The following is a 10402-nucleotide window of genomic DNA, read 5'->3' as shown; positions in this document are numbered from 1 at the left end:
CTAAATATTAATTAAACTGAATATTGACAAACACACATCTGACCAATAGCAGCAGTTAAAAAACGTGTGTTATGTTGAGTCTATTCCAGATTTACAAAATGAGCATAATGGCGAAATATCTTTATATTTTCTGATAAATTTGTTAAGTTTTTATTTATTGGTTATAAAGAATGTATTCTCACAATAAACCATGCCCCCCTTTTCCACTTTTCCAAACACCTGCTTGAATTCACAGTTTTTTCTCTGACTGTCAAAGTTTGAGACTCTACATTTGAACAGTGCTGAACATTCAGAAACATCAAGAAATAAATAGAAGTACAACTCCACAATGCACACATTAATATTATAAGAGGTGTCACTGTTTTGGCAGTAAATCATAAGACAAAATGTTTACACCCACTATTTTTGGAAATCCTAATTGCACCTGTATATCCCAAAGGTCCATTATTTATGAATGAGGCTCCCTCTGTCACTGTGAGCGTCCTGTTTTCTTTAGTCACACCTTTCTTACCAAAGCCTACATTACCCAGATGAGCAGCATATGTGTGTCTATGTGAGGTAGCACTGAGGCATGAAAGATACATGCGTAATGCCCATTTAAATGTAGCACTAAGACACAATGTTTTCATGAGCTCACACGCTAAAGGGCTCTAATAATTATGTAACGTGATGACACAGATCAGTTCACTTTGGATAATCTGGCTGGAAAGATGCACACAAGCAGAATAGAGTGAATTCAACAGCCAGAACATTAAATTCTTCTGAATTCACCCATAACAAGAAATTTAAAATACTTAACAATGCACCTACTGTATATATCAAGCCATTTACCCGTTGGACATACTGTATACATTGTAATTTGTTAAAAATACTTGATGCAGCCGTATTATTAGAGTCATTATCATGGAGCATTAAACATGTGCATATTGAATGGGAATGTGATGTTTACAGAGTCATGATCTATGTTAATGAATCTACAAGCAGTCAAAACAGTAAAACTCCAAAGACAATTATCTGGAGGCAAAATTGCATTTCCTGTGGATTTTACAAGACAACGATCTAATATGTTGGCTTTCTTGTTCTTTAATTATGTATAAAACAGAGCAACCTAGAAACATGGCATATCAAATATTACAAACCACCAGCAACACAAATTTAAAGACATTTTGTTTCAACATCTTTATTTCCGAAACATCAACTTCTCACAATTTGCGTTAATGATTGTATTGATGATATGTTTCCCACATATGTATTTTTATATAAAAGATGCTGGAAATGTTCCAGATAATTTCATGTCTAATTCTCAAACTAATTCTCAAATTCAGCCTTACTCAGCTGACACATACAGTTGTCTTATCTTCATCTTCCCAAACATAATAATTGCTAGAATATGTTAATTTTCAATAAGATATGTAATAAGATCCTAACTTATGGAATTATTCTTGTCATTTGGTGAAAGTTACAGTTATTTAGGGGTAATCAAAAAGATAATTTCTTTATTGAGCTGATTTTCTCTCCCTGCACATTAATTGCCATTTTTATTTTCACGTCATTTATAATTTTTATTAAGTCAGATGTCATTTATCAGATTTGAACAAAAAAAAAGTGTCCTTTTCCTTTAAAAAGGCCCCGCCCACTCTTTCACGCACATGCGCAGTGTAGTTCTGAGTCACATGATGACACCGTGGCTTCCGTTCCTGGCTACAGCACAGACCGGTGAGTTACTGCTCAGTGTTTTCAGGCTGTTTCTGTCTCTGTTATCAGCAGACAGCTCCACAGAGTGAGCAGACGAACAGAAACTTTTCTCTGAAAAAGTTTAAACTTCACAATGTGGCAGAAAAATACGAATCTTTGCGAGTTTAAAGAGACAAAACACGGTTTCAAGCTTCATGCTTCAGGATGCGTCCCGTTCAGCTTCAGCTGAGGGTTAACTTCTGCGATACAGCAATTTGCTTTGTTTCACAAACAGTTACATAAATAATCAAACAGAAGTCTTGTCGCTGGCCTAAAATAGTTCAAAATATGCAGCTACATTAAACATGTTTACCTTTATACAGCTGAAAAGTCTAATTCACACATTCAGTCAATCGCATCACAGCAGAGTTTCTGATTTTCTAAGCAGGTGTTTTTCATGGTGCAGATGATTCAGGAAATACATGATATTTAAACACTTCAGTCTTAATGTCGCCAGCATTTCTGATGATGTTTTCATATTCAGCATCCCTTTGTTTTCAGTGTATGCAGGTATACAGCTAACCTTTACGTCTGAATATCTGTAAAAAAAAGTTACTCAGCTAGTTCTGGGCAATAATTCAGTTAATTCAGTGGGTGATTGTTCAATATGATCATTTATATTCTTATATGACACTACTGCTATCTCAAATTAATGATCAGTTGAATCTTCATTCACAGTGTGAGATCTCATGATTTTGGACAAATTGTTCTCTACAAATCTTGAACTAATGTTGCCACAAATGATACAAGTATTTTTTATATTAACTGCTGTAAAACATGTTTTAGATGTTTATTAGTAATATAATAATCGTAAATACCTGCAGCTTAAGTTGTAGTCTTCCAATTGCCTATTATGAAAAAACAAAGGGATTCACTTCATAATGAAATGAGAGAAAATCTGCAAATCCTCATATTTGAGAAGCTACAATGCACATATGTTTGCATTTTTATGTCGCACTTTATTGTTATCATATCATTATTATTGAATTATTAAAATTGCTGTTAATTTTCTGTCAATCGACCAGCAAATAAATTAACTAATTTGTTTTGCCACTAATGGCTAGCAAGCATATAACTAATGCTAAGCTAGTGTTTATTTGTGTTCTGGCTTTTACTTTTGGCTTGTATTAACTGATTTACAGCTGAGGTCTTTATGATCCTACAGCACGTCTGCAGTGTTACACGCAGACCTGATTAATTATCACTAAATGGAAAACTGATCTCAGCTCTCTTAATCACCCTCCTGAACCTCTTGTATGGAGCAAACAGTCACATCAGGCTGTTTTTCTTGCTAGTTTAGCAGCTGAGCGGTTTACAAACGCAGCACAGAGCAGATGACTTTCATACGCTGTAGCAGCGCTTTACAGTATGATTTATGAGAAATTATTGATGAATGTGCTGGCATTAGCTACGTATATGCCATATGTATTGCCATTCATCACCGAGTCACTGCAGACTAATCAAGAAATGACCCAGAAATACGTCCCCCTGCCCGGTGTTGTCACCTAAATCATGTGCACACGAGCAGAGGATTAGTTCTGGGTTAATTTAATTTTGACTGTAAATTATCTTTATGTCATGAGTTATGAGTTCTGCCTAAAAATTACATGAATTGTTTGAAAGTCTTTTCACTGCACCATGAGAATTTTTAATATGACAAAGTAAAAGGTCTCAACACCATGTTGAAGAACATGCTCCTGTATTAGACACACTGTGGTAAACAAACACATGGTCAGTCTCCAGTGTAGAGCTGCAATGATTAATTGATTAGTTACCAACTGTTAAACTAGTTGCTAACTATTTTGATATTTGTTTGGATTCATTCTTTAAGAAAAAAAGTGAAAATTCTCTGGTCCCAGCCTCTTAAATGAGAATATTTTCTGGTTTCTATGATAGTAAACTCAATATCTTTAAGTTATGGACTGTTAGTTGGGCCTTCTTTTTACTGTTTTACATTTTTCACCATTTTCTAGACCAAGCAACTAATCAATTAATTGAGAAAATAATCAACATATTAATTGATAAAGAAAATAATCTTAAATTGCAGCCCTACTCCAGGGAAAACGATGTATCTCTAAATTAGGTGATTTTTTAATTTTTCAGTAAAGCTCAGAATTAAATGTTCCTTTGAGTATATTTTCCTATTTCATAAGAAATATAACCCATTTAAAAACCCATGGGCTTATCTGAAAAATGATGTGTCACTAAGCTAAAACACGTTTTTCTTGCTCATTAAGTCAACAATTTGGACATATTTGGTTTTCTCTGGACAGCAACAAATCATTAAGATAATTTGGAGCCTCAAGTAACCATCTCAACAGTTTAAACTAATAAGAAAATGTTGATATATCATGGCAGTGTTGAGCAAATTTAGCTGTTTTTAAGTCTTATTAGAGGAGACTGTGTTTGTAGTGATGTAGAAAATCTCTTGTTATTCCAAGTGGGTAAAGCCCCGGCCCGGTGAAGTAATCGCCAGTATTTACAGTCTGCTCTGATGCCCAAGGGCGCCACATCACAATGAGTCGACATTAGTAATTCAACACCGCTCATGCATGCAGAGAGAAATGAAGGATTGCAGAGCCAGGCCTCTCTGTATTTCCATGTGAAACGTACTGACTGCAGATTTTTTGTTCTTAATATTAGAATCAACTCTTTGGCAGGAATGCAGGTCACATAAACAGTCTGGTGGATTACATGAAAACAGAAACTGGGTGGTGTAGGTTTGTCATTTTAATCAAGGTGCTTTTCTAACATCTGGCTCCGCTACAACAGGTGTGGAGGATGAGCTCCGGCAACGCGACCAGGAAGAAAGTCGGCAGACTGCAGCAGCTCAACAATGTGGTGGTGTTTGACCCTGAAATACTAACTGAGATTAAAGATCTTTTTAGTAAAGTTAGAACCTACGTGAAACCATCCAATGGAGAGTGGGGCATCCCTGACCCAAATGTTGCTCTCAGACACCCTGCGAAGGAGCATTGCCGGCTGCAGTCCCTGAAGGTGTCGCTGAACGCCGTGAAGAACCAGCTCAGTGACAAGAATGTCCAGGTCTGGCATCAGCACACCAACTCCACCAACCGGGCCGGGAAGGTCATTGCGGCTGTTCGTTCTGTTGCCAACGCGGAGATCTGCACTCAGGCCTGGTGCAAGTTTTATGAGATCCTGGGAAGCTTTAATCTTCTTCCAGAGGAGGCCCTTCACGATGGGGAGCTGAACACAGTGCACCTGTGTGAAGCTCCAGGAGCCTTTATAACTGCTCTAAACCATTACATTAAAACCAGCGAGTCCACGCGCTACTGTGACTGGAGCTGGGCTGCCAACACTCTCAACCCGTACCACGAGGCTAACGGTGGGAGCACAACCATCGCAGATGATCGGTTAATCGCTAACACGCTGCCCTGGTGGTTCTTTGGCTCAGATAACACAGGCAACATCATGCTCCAGAAGCATTTGTTGGAGCTGCAGGCGTTTGTGACTAACATGCGTAGAGTCGATATGGTGACGGCAGATGGTAGTTTCGACTGCCAGGAGAACCCTGACGAGCAGGAGGCGCTGGTGGCGTCACTGCATTACTGCGAGGTCACAGCTGCACTGCTGCTCCTCAGCCCCGGCGGCTCCTTTGTACTGAAGATGTTCACCCTTTATGAACACTCCTCCGTCTGCCTCCTCTACCTGCTCAACTGCTGCTTCCGCTCCGTCAACGTCTTCAAACCTGCCACCAGCAAGGCCGGGAACTCCGAGGTTTATGTCGTGTGTCTGAACTACGAAGGCAAGGAGGCTGTGAGGCCTCTGCTCTCGAAACTCATTCGTAATTACGGACCGCACCTTGCTGACCGAGAAGCACTTTTCCCAGATTCTCTTATCCCGCAGTCGTTTGTGACACAGCACGAAGAGGTGTGCTCGTACTTCTACACACTGCAGGTGGAGACGATCACAGAAAACCTGCGACTGTTTGAAGGGATGAGCGCAGAGCAGAGGCAGCGACTCGACTACATCAGGGAGTGTACGGCTCAGGAATACCTGCAGCGATTCCAGGTATGATGTCTGCAGACCAGCAACTTGTGACATCATGTTTCCTATGTTCTCTAAACTCATTTTCGAATCAGTGAAACACATTCTTAGACTTAAATTCAATTTTATAATTAAAAAATATATATGTACCAATGAGAAATCTGGGTAGAAGACAGACTGCAGTACAGTGTAGAGGTCAATGAGAAAATCCAGAAATAGCACGTAGAGCGTTTGCCTCTTGATACCTTCTTCAGCTCTAAGACTGATGGAAAACATTGTCTTGGTGCAGGCCCGTGCACTATAGAGAGTAACGACCATGGAAGACTTAGACACGCTGACCCTTGGCTAGCAGGTTGACCCTTTGGCTGAGTGGTTAGAACGGTCGTCCATAGTCAGGGACACCCAGTGTGGGAACTCTCCTTCACAGTGACGTCCATTTATTACTTTTTTCTGTGGCAATGCTGCACATAAAAACCCACAAATAACAATCTAAAAACCTGTAGGCTGAGTGAAATTCACTCAGCAGGCAACATAGGGGGAAATCTCAGTGGCCACGATGGCCTCCTCACCCAAAATGCAACATATGAAATGATTAATTTATTGTGTTTTGATTTCCCCTCATCTTGAGACCTGTCTGTAGCACCTCATGTCTGAACTGACCCGTACTGAGGTGGACTAGAAAGTGTGAACCTGAGACCACATTAGCTAAACTACAGACCAAATTAGATCTTAAAACTTTTTTAAACATATTATTCAGCATTTTTCTTACCAAAATGAGCAGAGCATAAAAGGTTTAACCAGCCGATGTTTGGTTGTTTTTTCCTGCTGAATCACTTTGAATAATCAAGTTTCAAAATTGCTCTTAGTTTATTTTGTTTTTATTGATCAACTAATTGACTGTCAGCAAAATAAACAAAATCTGTCATTCTCTCTCAGTGGAATCCATTTAAGTTGTAGATAAATGTCATGGGAGTGTCTGTATACTTGTGACTCATTTACAAGTTTATTTGCAAACTTTCTGAGGACTTACTAAGCAGCATTTTGAATTAAAAATTCAAAAAACTCAAAAGGGATTATATCCCTCTGAAGGCATTGAACATTCTGACATGCAGTTTATTTTGCACTCATTTGAAATTCAACGTTTGTCTCTCAACGAGTCTAAAATCAAACTTAATCACGTTTCTCTGTGTTCAGGTGAGCTTCCTTCCACGGAGTCGATGGATCTCTCGTAACACGGTGAGTCCTGCCTGCTGCAGCGTCTCAGCGGGGCGACCTCTGGGACAGAAGAAGCAAACAGGCTCCTTCAACGAGCGGAGGGAATTGCAGACCCTGAGCTGGAGGGAGCGCATCGAGAGGGGTTGCCATGCCACCTGGATACAGAGACACTGCACTGAGACCAGCGGAGCGGGCTGCGTGCTGGAAGGACCCCTGTCTGACTGTCACGTTGACTCCTGGTACATTATCGCCGGCGCTGCGCTGCCTGCAGTCAGAAACTCTCCGTTCTGTGAAGGAGGATTGTTGAACCACTTGAATGAAGCACTGGTGGACACAGCTGAGAGATCAGCAGTAGACTGGACTCGTGTGTCTCCCTGTGACTCTTGCCATGCGGTCTGCACTGCCTCCATCTTGTCAGATGTGGCAGGTCTTTGCACCTTCACAGTTGACAGTGAAGGCAACAAAGAGAAAAGGCGGTGTCTGGTGTTTGGCAGTCGCTCACTGTGGGACGCCTGTGAGAGCCAAATTGGGGATTTAGTCTTGACATTTTCTGGGGAGCCTTCATTCCCTCAGAGAGGCTGCATCACGCTGCACGACGGGGAGCCGCTGTATCAGCACCAGCTCTTGGGCTGCGTTGTGTTTTCCCTGCAGAACCTGAACTCTGGGGACGCCCTCCTGCTGCCTGTGTTTTCTGCCTTCACTCGTGTTACTGCAGCAGTTGTGCTCTGCCTGCACGCGTGTTTTCGCTCGGTCACGTTCAGGAGTCCGCCCCCCTCAGGCGTGGTCGGAGCAGTGCTTGTATGTGTTGGCTTCTACCCTGAAGCTGCTGCCCGAATACTCCCGGTCCTTACTGATGTCCATAACTACATTGGTCAGTTGTTAAGAGGAGAAGAAGGTGAAAATCCATCTTCTGGATGTGACAGACAGGTGTTACAGTTCGTCCCCATGGAGGAACTGCTCACAGGAGGACTGACGGACTTCCTGTGGACCATGAACTCTGAAATCATCCGACAGAAGCTACATTTGCTAATGCAGTCGTAGCGCAGTTTAGTGAACTGTGACTGCGATACATGATATCCCCTCATTATTTTACAGGCTGTTTTATTCATGTTGAATCAACAGAGTGCATGAACTTTATGAAGTTCAAGTTAAAACTACTGAATAAGTTTTATATGTTGATATTGAGGCTAATGATGATGCTTCTGCGGCAGAGATGAACTGCTACATATTACACTGTGCTTTCAATGCCTTTTAATTATTATGGACTTTTTTCCCCTCCAGCTGATATGATGATGTATTGGATACTGTTTCTAAGGGGTTTTTCTGTTAGTTCATCTAATGATGAAGAAATTAAAAGTACTGACTTCAGGAGGATGGTGTCATGGTGGCAAAGTTTTAAAGGACAATTGGACACTCTGCCTTTTAGATTAGGACACTTCTGGATATTGTATTGAGTTTTGACCATAGACTGTATATGAAGTCTATGGTTTTGGCTGTAAAGCAAACAGAAAACAATAGAGAGTGTTGTAGAACAGAATTAGAGCCAGATGGATACGTTGACTTGGCCAATATTATAATATTATCAGCCAATTTCAGCTGATCACAGATATATTTATCAGCATATACTGTATGAAATGTCAGAGAAAGTAATGACAAATATATTTTTCACTGGTAAAATGCTCAACTCAGTATAAATCTTGGTTACAATTAATAAAAAAACACATTTAGGGGATCTTTTTTTAAAATGTTTGTTTATGACATATTTTCGCTGATATGCTGTTATCATTTTTTTCTAATGTTTAAGTTGCACTAATCAATATTTTTATATTAACAGTGGGTCAGACGAAATGTGTGAAATGTGAAAGGAGTCACTCATAGTGACAAACTCATAGAGAATTATCACCAAACTCTGCATTTCCCCTCAACTCTACGGGGCTTTTTGGTGTCTTTCAGCTCATTGTTTTGGTTTTCTGGCCTGTAACTTTACTGTTTTGGTTCAGTTACACCGCTCTCATCAACATCGTGTCCAACTGCAGGCAGAGAAAGTTAGCTAATAGCTGGTGAAAATGGAGCATGTAGCAGCTAAACAGCCAAATATTTCCCTCAGGAGTTGGCGGAGAGTAAAACAGCTCTAAAAGGGGAGTGAGTATCAGACTTAAATTCATCAGATGGACACAAACACGACTCAAACTGGAAGCTAATGTTGCTACATGTCTACTGCTTGAAACAGGCAACTGTTCGCTAACATATTCATCATAACAACGTAATAAGGTGATAATGTGTCATTTTTTGTTTACAGTTTGTTCTGTTGTTCCAAAGTGGCCACAAGAAAAAAAAATCAACATACTGCTTTAAACATCAATATCAGTATCAGCCTCAAAAATCATGTATTTCAAGCAAAATATATAGGCCTATTTATCTTTCTGAAGATACTTTCTAATTGAGCTACAGTATAGCATCTTTGAAGTTATTAAAGACGATGCAGTGATTAGTCTATTTGTCAGGACGCATGTACCACATCTAGTTCATCCATCCATTCGTTCATTGTTCCCACTTATTCATCTTCAGGGCGACTGTGTGGCAGCAGTTTACACCATCATGTATTGGCCGAGAGACAAAGCATGTACTGTAAGTTAAGCCAGTTAGGTCTTCATCCATGTTCAAATAATGTCTTTGTTATCATTTCAGTTTCAACGAAATGTTAAGATTGCCACATACAATCACTACTGACAACCTGCAGGCGAGAACAACACTGTCTGATTATACAAACATGCAGTGCATGAAGATGCAAATTACTTCCAACATTTGATCAGCAGAATTCATCCGTAACTAAATTCACAGAGGATTTTAGGGGAGGTTGAATAAACAATAGTCTAACCCTCAGCACCAAACCTCCTGTCAGTCACAGATGGTTTGTGTTGAAACCCACATCAGAGGGAGCCTGAAGTTTACCCTCGAGTGCTTGTTGTCTTTGTTAACACATTATTTTGTCCCAGGACGTTGTGGATCTTTTTGCCTTTTAGCCATCTTGCAGCTTATAGCCGAGTTTCTCTCTTTTGTGGATAGTCTGAGCGCATTAAAATGTTTCATACTGCATGAGGGATACAGCTTGGAAAATGGTAAGAAAGGAAACATGCGTCTAGATGCATATGTTTATTTTTAGGTTTTGGTTTTTAATATCAATGCAATGTAACTGAGGTGTTTATTTTCATAAAAAAATTAAAAAGTGCACTGATGACAGACATGAAGCCTGAAGTTTTCTATTCCCTTAAACAGCTTAAATGTTTAGTTTTTACTAACTAACATTGTGAAAATGTGGAGGTCCTCATGTTACTTAAAGGTGTTGCACAAGTCTGTTGTCTTCCAACAATAAAATATTTTGAAACCTTGCAGAAATGAGTAAATTACCTTCTCTAATAAAAGCACAATTTGCTAGGATCAAATT

The 10402-nt window shown here is 39.9% G+C and overlaps 1 protein-coding gene across 1 annotated transcript; it reads left to right on the top strand.

Moving 5' to 3' along the window:
• The first annotated feature begins 1631 nt into the window (after positions 1–1631).
• On the top strand, positions 1632–9828 carry cmtr2 (cap methyltransferase 2). The gene is made up of 3 exons (XM_044348172.1): positions 1632–1716; positions 4507–5766; positions 6937–9828. Exons 2-3 carry the CDS (start codon positions 4516–4518, stop codon positions 7996–7998), a joined length of 2313 nt encoding a protein of 770 aa, XP_044204107.1. The 5' UTR covers positions 1632–1716; positions 4507–4515; the 3' UTR covers positions 7999–9828.
• The last annotated feature ends 574 nt before the right edge of the window (positions 9829–10402 follow it).

This window comes from Thunnus albacares, chromosome 1 (genome assembly GCF_914725855.1).
Source record: "Thunnus albacares chromosome 1, fThuAlb1.1, whole genome shotgun sequence".
In the NCBI taxonomy this organism is placed as follows: Eukaryota; Metazoa; Chordata; class Actinopteri; order Scombriformes; family Scombridae; genus Thunnus; species Thunnus albacares.
The sequence above is the reverse complement of the archived record's forward strand: the minus strand, read 5'-3'. Positions and strand labels throughout refer to the sequence as shown.